This window comes from Macaca fascicularis, chromosome 10 (assembly GCF_037993035.2).
Source record: "Macaca fascicularis isolate 582-1 chromosome 10, T2T-MFA8v1.1".
NCBI classification, from domain to species: Eukaryota; Metazoa; Chordata; class Mammalia; order Primates; family Cercopithecidae; genus Macaca; species Macaca fascicularis.
In genome coordinates this window covers 83,506,675-83,516,326 of record NC_088384.1, presented here as the reverse complement: position 1 = coordinate 83,516,326, position 9,652 = coordinate 83,506,675, and the positions used below count along the sequence as shown (strand labels likewise).

Sequence of the window (9,652 nt, the reverse complement as noted above, 5' to 3'; positions counted from 1 at the left end):
TGGAACAGAACACTAACTTTAATGGGGCAGCCCTGAGCCTTATCCTTCAAACCTTCCCCCTCAGTACTCCGTGTGGGAGGAGGGAGGGGCGACTGCTACAGGCACATTGTTGATGTCCTCCCTTCTCCTGGCGATCCCACTCCTCACCCTTTCCTCTCCAGCTGCTGCGGTCTCCATCGCCGAGGTGGGTCCCAGGTAAGCTCCCAGGAGGGGCAGGGGAGCCCCTCAGCGACCCAGGGCAGATTCCCCCATGGCTGAGGGCATGGGGAACTAGCCCGGGTGGAGACGCAGCCGTCCTCGGAGCTGCGCGGGTACCTGATTCTGGGGGTGTGGACAGAGCCAGGGGACCGCCCCCCAAGGCCCAGCGCGGGGGGCTGTAAGGCCGGGCCCGAGGTGTTGGACACAGCTTTGGGGGGCAGGCTAGGTCTCTGCACGTGGCTTCTGGGCTCTGGAAAGCGGTCCATTCTCCTGACCCGGATGGAGTGGGAGGAGGCGGCTCAGTCCCGGGCCTCCGCTCCCAGAGTTCCTGTCCCACCTCCTCCCACGCTCACCCATCCCAAGGAAGGAGGGCACTCGGGCCCCAAGAGGCTCCTGAGAGCAGCGGGCTCCGCCCTCCCAGTGGTCTGTCCATCGGTGGGCGGGTCGGGCGCGGAGTCGGGGCTCTGGCGGGTACCGGAGCGTCCCCGCGCGGCCCGGGCAGCCGCTCACCGCTGCTTCCGCTCTGCCTGCTGGAGCCGCCGGGAGAGGTCTTCGATCCGCACGTTCTTGAGCTGGAGCAGGTGCTCCAGGCGCCTTACCTTCATCTGCAGGACCTAAGCCGCGCCGCACAAGGGTCAAGTCCGGCGGCCTGCTCCCTCCTACCTGGCCTCTGCTAGCCACGACTCCCCACCCGCAGCCTTCCTAGACCCCTCACCTGCACGGTCTCCTGCGAGGCCAACAGCTCCTGCTCCTTTTCAGCGATCTGGAGGACGAAGCTCGGGTCGCCCTGCAACGCCTGGTTATACGCCGGAGGCCGAGGCGCCGGCGGCCGTACCCCGCTGGGGTGGGAAGCAGCTTAGCGGAGGCTTGGACCTCGGGCCCTACACTCACCCTTCCAGTGCCCTCGACCAGGCCTTCCCTTCTCCCCCTCTAGCCCCTTTCGTGCCTCAAGCTCAGCCTACCCTGCCCCCCAACCCCAGCTGTGTGCAGAGATCACCAGCCTGATGAAGTCGGGAACTCCCAGCTTCTTTACCTGAGCTGACCCTCTCCCTGGGGGTCCAGGGCACCTTCACCTCGGGCCTTCTGGGATAAACCTGAGACAAGGCAAGTGGAGGAATGACTGTGCTGGAGTCTCACTTTCCTGCTTCCCTGGCCCCAGTTCCACTCTCACAAGCGACAGGAAGAAGGACAGAAGGAAAGCTCCACTGGGGAGGAAGAAATGGAAAAGGCCACCTTACCCACATCCATGTAGCCATTGCCATCCTGGGGAGCCAGCTCCTGAAAGAACCCCGGGGTCCGCTGTGAGCCCAGGCTCAGTCATCCCCAAGGAGCCCTATGTCCCTTCCACCGGCCCCCAGGCCAGACTCTATTAGCCAAGCACCCCTCCCCCACACTTATCACCCAGGCTGGCCTTTCTGTGGTCCGGGGAGTGCCCCCCACCCAGCCCCCAGAGCAGTGGGAGAAGCTCGAGCGGGGTGGCACCTGTAAGGAGCCAGTGCCCTGCTTCCTGCGCCTCTGCCTCTCCTCCAGGCGCTGCCTCAGCGGTATAAGCACCAGCTCCACCACACCTGGGGCGCACTCTGCGATCTTGCGCATCACGTCATCCGGTACTGAAAAGTTCAGCCTCTTCAGCACCTTCCTGAGGGGTAGACACAGGGATAGCGGATTGGGTCCTGGGGAAATGAAGCGAGGGGACGGGGGAGAGGGAAGGGGGCATGGTGGTTGCAGTTCTGAGTGCACAGCCCTGGGGGAGTGGAAGGGCATTGCATCTGAGCTTCCTTGTGTGGGTGTACCGAGGTTCCTTGCCTCCTTCCGAATAGAATAGTCTTTTCATTTTGTAATCGGACGAATTCTGTCTGCGTTGACCCTCCCCACCCTGCCACCAAAACAGTCTCAGCCTGGGCAACCAAGACCATAGGAGATGATGGGGCTGGGGTAGTCCTTCCTGGGAACCCAGAGTGGGGACTAGAGATTCCCACTCCTGCACCCAGGTATTCTGTTACCTGTTCAGATGACCCCAGTTGCTGAGTTTCTGCTGGAGAGAGTTGGCGGGGACATAATTGTGCATCTCCACCATCTTGGGGAAGTAAAACTTGATGACCTCTGCAACTAGGACTGAGGGAGAGGGGAGCAGATATGGAAGGTGGGGGCATGGGTAAGGAAGAAAGAGGGGAGAGAAGGTGGGTGGGAGAATCAGGCATGGCAGAGCAGTGGAACCCAATGGAGGGGTGGAGATGCAGAAAGGGGAAGGATAAGGAGGGAGACAAAAACATTAAGATTAGTCATAGGTAGAGGAGACTAAGTCTCCAGCATACCTCAGAGGAGCTGCATCCCTTCCCCATGAATTTAGGAACGGGAATACTGAGTCCCTGGTCCTCTAGTAGAGAATGAGTCAGCCAGCACAGTGGCTCACATCTATAATCCCAACATTTTGGGAGGCTGAGGCAGGCGTATCACCCGAAGCCAGGAGTTCGAGAACAGCCTGGCCAACATGGTGAAACCCCATCTCTACTAAAAATACAATAATTAGGCCGGGCTTGGTGGCTCAAGCCTGTAATCCCAGCACTTTGGGAGGCCGAGATGGGCGGATCACGAGGTCAGGAGATCGAGACCATCCTGGCTAACACAGTGAAACCCCGTCTCTACTAAAAAATACAAAAAACTAGCCGGGCGAGGTGGCGGGCGCCTGTAGTCCCAGCTACTCGGGAGGCTGAGGCAGGAGAATGGCGTAAACCCGGGAGGCGGAGCTTGCAGTGAGCCGAGATCCGGCCACTGCGCTCCAGCCTGGGTGACAGAGCAAGACTCTGTCTCAAAAAAAAAAAAAAAAATACAATAATTAGCTGGGTGTGGTGGTGCATGTAATCCCAGCTACTTGGGTGGCTGAGGCAGAAGAATCGCTTGAACTTAGAAGGTGGAGGTTGCAGTGAGCTGAGATCATGCCACTGCACTCCAGCCTGGGCAACAAGAAAAAAAAAAGAGAGAGAGAGAGAGAGAGAGAACAAGTCTCCAAGAGAGGCTTTCAGGAGCCCAGGGAATTCACATGGATGCATGATACACACACACACACTCCAACACCACAGTTCCAGGAGAGTAAAAGAGTCACATAAGCAGAGACACATGTGATAAGATCTCTCTACATATAGATACATAGGGCAGAATGTGTAGACACATAGAACAAACACATGCTAGGCACACATGTAAAACACACATAAACAGAAGCACAAAAAGCCACATATGCACACAGCCTCCCCAAATATAGAGATGCACAGAAGTACTTGACATGAGATGACAGGTAAGTATTTGTGTCACTGAGACCCCAGGAGACATTCCTAGAAACACAAACACCTTCACAAGCACAAAGAAACACAAGCACACAAACCCCCACAAATACAGGACTAAACATGTCAACACACATATGAACACACACATGTGAACACACACATACTCAGACTCCCACAAGTCAAATATAGAACACATAGCAATGAGTGAGCACATACAGAAATGCACAAATAAATATGCAGACACATATCTTAATCACTAATGTCCCTGGAGGGAGTTAGAGGCACATCCCCCCACATGCACGCAGGATAGAACATGTAGACATACATATATGGGCACACATCGTTCACACACAGATGCAAATAGAAAACAAGCACACACGTCTACAATCTGAAGTCCCAGGAGACAGATTCCTCCCCACCCCTACACGCACACAAACACAAAGAGTTTGCACAGAGACCCATCACACACGAACATACAGGACAGAACATGCAGACACACAGGGGCACACACCTCCATCACTAAAGTCCCGGGAGAGGTTTCGCTTGGGCCGGGACAGAGGTATGTTGTCTACCCACAGGTACAGCTGGTGCAGCGCCTCCTCGTCCACGCTGCTCGCCATTGGCGTCCTCAAGGCCTGGCCGCCCCAGCGGTGCCGGGTCCAGCCCCAGCCTCACGACCCTTCAGGCGCTTCCTTTCTTGCCACTGCAGAAGCCCGTAACTGCCTCTGCCTGCCTAATCCAGACACTCACGTCCCAGCTGGGAGCGGCCATATTGTTTTCTGAAACCATGGAAACCATCCCCTGCCTCGCCTGGGAGCAAAGACTTCTGGGAGTTGTAGTTTTATCCCCTCCCCGCTACCTCCTCTCAGGCCCAAGCTTTGAAAAGGCGGTTAGCTGTCCTTTTCTTCTTCCCAAGAAAGCATCACTTCTGTGCCCACGCCACCTGCTGACCAGTCACTCACCCACTCTGGGACCAGCCAAAGCCAATCAGACCCTCAGAATTCCTGCATCTGCACACCTAGGGTGGGGATTCCCCTTCTTGGCCCTTTAGCCCTTTAGTCCCAAACGAAGGGAGCACTCCAGTGTTTGTCAGCTTTATTTGGGGGTGCACTGTTGATAATCTGCCACCCAACTGGATTGCGTGGTACAACTGCTTCCTGCTTCGTCCCTCTCCAAAACTCTATGCTCATGGGGTCATCGCCACTCGCCCTTCCCAGCAGTGTTCTAGTGGGGTATTTAATAGGTAACCCAGACTCCCAGGGAGAACACCAGAGTTCAAGGCCAGTACCTTGGGCAGGTCATTTAACTTCTTAACTCCATTTCCTCCTTTGTGAAATGACGATGGTTCTCACTTATTTGTCCCAAACCCCTCATCTCCCATCAATGAGCTAGCTATTCTTCCATGGATTAGAAATTCATTTCAGGCAGGGCACAGTGGCTCACGCCTGTAATCCCAGCACTTTGGGAGGCCGAGGTGAGCAGATCACCTGAGCTCAGTAGTTCGAGACCAGCCTTGCCAACATGGCAAAACCCCGTCTCTACTAAAAATGCAAAAATGTTAGCCAGGTGTGGTGGCGGGTGCCTGTAATCCCAGCCACTGAGGAGGCTGAGGCAAGAGAATCGCCTGAACCCGGGAGTCAAAGGTTGCAGTGAGCTGAGATCGTGCTATTGCACTCCAGCCTAGGTGACAGAGCGGGACTCCATCTCCAAAAAAAAAGAAAGAAAGAAAGAAAGAAAGGAAAGAAAGGAAAGAAAGGAAAGAAAGAAAGAAAGAAAGAAAGAAAGAAAGAAAGAAAGAAAGAAAGAAAGAAAGAAAGAAAGAAATTCATTGCAGTACCCAGTTTCATTCCAAAACAGCACTACCCTTAGGAGGGTTAGGAATATGGGTCCCTCCTTAGTGAAGAGGTACTTCTAGTCAGGATGGGAAAACAGCTTGACTAACCGCGTGGCCTTGGGCACCTGATCAGACCTCTGCCTGGTTTCTCTTGGCTTTACCTACCTTATAGGGGCTTTGTGAGCATCTAAAGCATTTAGCACAGAACAGGGCCCCTATTAGTATCAGCTGGTACTATCATTAATGAGACAGTCTCAGTTCCAGCAAGAAGTGTTCTTTTTCACAGGAGACAAATGGAAGTAATTCGCCTTGTTGGAACCTGCGGTGAGGGAGCTGGGTTAAACAGGAGCACCTGGGCAAGCAGGCCATGCTCCCTCCTGCTCACTCCAGAGCAGGTGGGGCTTACTTGTAGCTTTCTGGTCTCCAACTCCAGGGTTCGGATTTGGGGTGGGAAGGTGGTGGCAAGGGGGATCCCAACTACTTTTTGTTGTCACTTCAAAGTCCTCAAGGCCTGGAGGGGATTCCTGAATGCCAGAAGTGCAGGCCAAGAGTAGAAGTCACACCCATTTCTAGTTTTAAAGTCATATATAGTGGTGTTGATTTTCCACAAGGGGCAATAACCAGGGCATGCCAGGGACAAGAGATGAACTGGATACTCCCCCATTAACATTCCCAGTGTTGGAGGAGAAACTTGGTGGTGAGGGCGGGCTGGGGCTGGGAAGGAAACACAGAAGTGATGTGCCAGCCTCAGGTGAGGTGGGAAAACCGGTTTGGGGCCCAGAGCTGCCAGCCTTGCTTAAGCCCAGGCCCTTCCCTGGTTGGAACCGCTGGGGCCTCAGTGAGGAAGGGGTAGGGAGGGGCTGGCTCTGAAAGGAAAAAGGGTAGGATCAGCAAAGGGACCTGACCTCACCTTTGTACTGGGGCCCCCCTGGAAGGCACTGCACAGGGAGTGACCAACTCATTCTCTGCCTCTTGGGGCTGCAATCTGTTCCTAGCAATTTCACCTTCCTCCTGCCACTGTGCCCAGAGGTGGCCACCAGGCTTGGAGATGCCAATCACTGAAAGGCCTAAAGGGCTCTCTCTTAAGGCACCAAAGGTAAACTAAAGGTGCCCTATATGCCCCTCCAAACTCCAATCTGGACCCCAGAAGCTGCCCCAACACTCCTTTCTGTCCTGACTTCACTCCTGCAAAGGCCTTCAAACCAGCCTCTGTAGGCCTAGTCCCCATGTGCATATTGATTTGCCCCCAGAGACTGATGGCTCCCTCCCTCCTGCCCCAGCCAAGTGATCCCAAGCTTGAGGTCTCCTCCTGCCCCTCTTCGGGTCAGGGCCACCCTCTCCACTTGCCTCCATGTCCCACCAAAGCAAGGACCAAAGGAAGCCAGGACAAATATGTCCCCCAAGACAGACGCAAGCCCAGACCATGAAGGATGCACCCTTGGCTGTTAAAATGTTCACCCCCACAAAAGGGGAGTGGACAGATTTATTGAAATCAAACTGGGAAAGGAGCAGCTGGATGGCTGGACTCTGGGCCCAGCCCCAGGCCCCTCTGCCCAGGATGGGACCCTGCCAGAGAGGGAGGAGAGGCATGGGGCCTGCAGCTGCCCACAAAAGGGAAGCGCCCATTGTCACTCCCATGGTGGGGGACCTCTTGGAAACCTCCAATCTGGAGAGAAAACCAAGGGCCAAAGTCACATGGACAGGGCCAGAGAAAGGGACTGGGGAGGTGGAAAGCAGGCAGAAGCAGGCTCAGGAGCCCGTGGTGAGTTAAACTGTGCTTCTCGAGGCGGCCCGGGGGGGTGGGGGTAGGGGCTGCCAGCCTTGCAGGGGGCCTAGGCTGGACCTTCCTCTGGAGCCCTTCCCAGAATGGCTTTGTGGTCCCCCCCGCACCAAAGACCTGGTGGCAGAGGGGAGAGGCACTCTCCGGCCAGGAACCTCCAGGGCCCACCCCTGGCTGCTGCTGTGGTTAGTCCACTGAGGGCACGGTGTGGTAGCACCGGACAGCTCCCCACCCGCCCCACCTGGTCCCCTGAGCCCAGGGCCAAATGGGGAGGAAAGAGGATTCTGAGAAAGAGGCAATAAGCAGGCAGTGAGGCTGAACTCAGCCCCCGGCCCAGCCGAGGTGACCAGGCCTGTTGCAGGGCCAGGGGAAGCATTACTAAAGGATCTGGGGCTCCACACTCTGGCTCCATGCACAGCTGGTGCCCAGAGAGTCCTCTGCCCTGGGGTGGTGCTGCCAATCTAGGTTGGGGGCACAGCTAGGTCCAGTGACTCAGCTTTGATGTCCAAGACCCCGAACTCCCGCCTGCCTGGCATGGTTCTTCCTGGTCACGTGAACCAGATCGTGTTCCAAGTGGAGGATGTGGCTCTGCACGCGGTCGTCAATGGGGAAGGAGGTCAGGTACCTCTTGACCATGGCGAAGTAAGCCATGGCCTCCCCAAAGCTGGGTACAGGCACCTCATCACCATCCTCCTCATCATCATCGTCATCTTCATCTTCATCATCCTCTTCCTCATCGTCCTCCTCTTCCTCACTGTCCGAATCAGAGTCCTCCCCACCTTCCAGGAAATGCAGAGTAGGGCACTGGGCCTCCTCCTGGGTACCATAACCCCCGAAGCTGCCACCGGCCTCCACTACTCCCTGGGCCCAGTCCTCAGCCTCCAAGCCCTCAGAGGAGCTCTCCTCATCTTCCTCCTCTTCTTCATCACTGTCATCAACATCACCCTCCTCCTCTACCTCCTCTTCCTCCCCCAATTCCTCTCCTTCCCCTGCTTCCTCCTCCTCCTCCTCTCCTTCCTCCTCCTCTTCCTCTCCTTCACCCTCCTCCTCCTCTTCCTCTTCTTCCTCCTCCTCCTCTTCCTCTTCCTCTCCCTCGCTCTTGAGGGAAGTGGTGATGGTGGCATTAGGGCCACCCCCAAAGCCAGCCTCACGAAAGCAGGCGGCTATGTCCGAAGGCTCCACTGCCTGCCAGGCGGCAGCCACAAAGTGCAGGGCCTCCGTGAGACCCAGCTGCAGGCCTGAGCGATCCTGGCCCTCTAGCGCGGCCATGGCCTTGAGCAGCATGGCCTGGCGGTAGTGGCCCTTCACCTGCTGGACCACTCCCCTCTCCAGCGGATGCACGGTGCCCGGCGGGAAGAAGGCCAGCTGCACATGCCGCAGGCCCGAAGTGTCCAAGGACTGAGCAGCCAAGCGGCCGGCCAGCAGTAGGACCCGGCGAGACTCTGCAGCCATTCGGGTGTCCAGGGCCTTCAAGTACTTGGCCAGGGCCTGGGTAGTGACACCACCCTTAGAGTTGGCGGTGTAGTCGCAGGGCAGGCCGGCTTGGCCTGCGCGAGGCTTGGCCGACTTGCCGGCCACCAGCGGGGGCAGCTTCTCGCTGCCATCGGCATTGGCGCACAGCAGGACGCTCAGGCGCTGGGTGGCTTGACGCGGCCGTCCGTCGCCTCCGCACAGCCCCGCGGCCTGGTCGGGCAGAAAGTCGTACCATAGACTGGTCTCGGTGGCGCTGAACACGTCCTGCGAGGCGTAGCCCTCGGCCACCGACGGCGGCTGCTCCTCCCGAGCGCGCCAACCAGTAGTGCTCCCGCCACTGCCCTCCGAGGGCACCGCGGCCGGGCTGGCAGGCGCCGCCGGGGTGCGGGGGGCAGCGTTTCGCGCGCGGGCGCGGGCCACGCCGCTGCAGGACACCACGCCGTGGCGTCGGCGGAAGCGGTCCAGCCAGCCGTTGGAGGCGGTGAAGTCGTCCATGCCCAGCTCCTCGGCTATGCGCAGCGCCTTCTCCTTGAGGATGATGCCCTTGACCGGCAGGCCGGCGGCGCGGATCTGCTGAAACCAGGCGATGAGCAAGCCCTCGAGCTTGTCGTAGGGAGACAGCTTGTTGGTCTTGCGGCAGGTGGAGGCCACCCCGTACTTGCGCTCCGACGCCAGGATGGCGCGCTTGTTCTTCAGGATCGTGCTCAGCGTGGACGGCGGGATGTTGAAGCGCCGCGCGATCTCGCCCTTGCGCAGGTCCGGATTCTCTTCCACCTCCTGGATGATCCGTGACTTCTCCCGGAACGTCAGCTGTCGCCGCTTGGGGCCCATCCCGGCGCGCCCCCCGCCCCGGGGCCCGGCGCCGCCGCCGCCGCCCCGGGGCGGGGGGCCCGGGCCCGTGGCGGGGGGCACCTGGCGGCCTCTCCCGCGCGCCCCGCCCGAGACAAAGCGGCTCGCGGGCGCGGCGGCTGGGCGACGACCCGGCCGGGCCGGGGGCACCTCCGGGGGCGCCGGCGGGCGCGTCGCCGGGCGGAGGGCGGCAGGCGACGGGCGCAGGCGAGGGCGGGCGGCGCGGGCGCGGAAGGC

At 58.4% G+C, this 9,652-nt stretch overlaps 2 protein-coding genes across 3 annotated transcripts; both read right to left on the bottom strand.

Moving 5' to 3' along the window:
- SPEF1 (sperm flagellar 1) lies at window positions 1-4,260 on the bottom strand. 2 transcript variants are annotated; one of them, XR_012419174.1, is made up of 7 exons: window positions 3,991-4,260; window positions 2,202-2,313; window positions 1,767-1,837; window positions 1,437-1,476; window positions 1,232-1,292; window positions 914-1,037; window positions 1-812 (listed from the first exon to the last, which is right to left on the bottom strand). XR_012419174.1 is itself a non-coding variant. In XM_005568441.4 (7 exons), the coding sequence occupies exons 1-7, from the start codon at window positions 4,097-4,099 to the stop codon at window positions 705-707; spliced, it is 711 nt and encodes a 236-aa protein (XP_005568498.2). In that variant the 5' UTR covers window positions 4,100-4,260; the 3' UTR covers window positions 1-704. The 2 variants fall into 2 exon arrangements, 1 of the variants encoding a protein (XP_005568498.2); XM_005568441.4 differs by having other exon boundaries at window positions 1,681-1,837.
- Window positions 4,261-6,751: 2,491 nt separating this feature from the next.
- CENPB (centromere protein B) lies at window positions 6,752-9,652 on the bottom strand. Its single transcript, XM_005568439.4, has one exon. The coding sequence runs from the start codon at window positions 9,395-9,397 to the stop codon at window positions 7,586-7,588; it is 1,812 nt and encodes a 603-aa protein (XP_005568496.1). The 5' UTR covers window positions 9,398-9,652; the 3' UTR covers window positions 6,752-7,585.

Bases quoted from the DNA above. Each gene is read 5' to 3' on its own strand.
- SPEF1 (XM_005568441.4), bottom strand. From the start codon at position 4,099: ATGGCGAGCAGCGTGGACGAGGAGGCGCTGCACCAGCTGTACCTGTGG. The intron at 1,477-1,680 runs GTGCCACCCCGC...GGGTTCTTTCAG, and splicing joins AGGGCACTGGCTCCTTACAG to GAGCTGGCTCCCCAGGATGG. The intron at 1,293-1,436 runs GTAAGGTGGCCT...GCCTTGTCTCAG, and splicing joins CAATGGCTACATGGATGTGG to GTTTATCCCAGAAGGCCCGA.
- CENPB (XM_005568439.4), bottom strand. From the start codon at position 9,397: ATGGGCCCCAAGCGGCGACAGCTGACGTTCCGGGAGAAGTCACGGATC.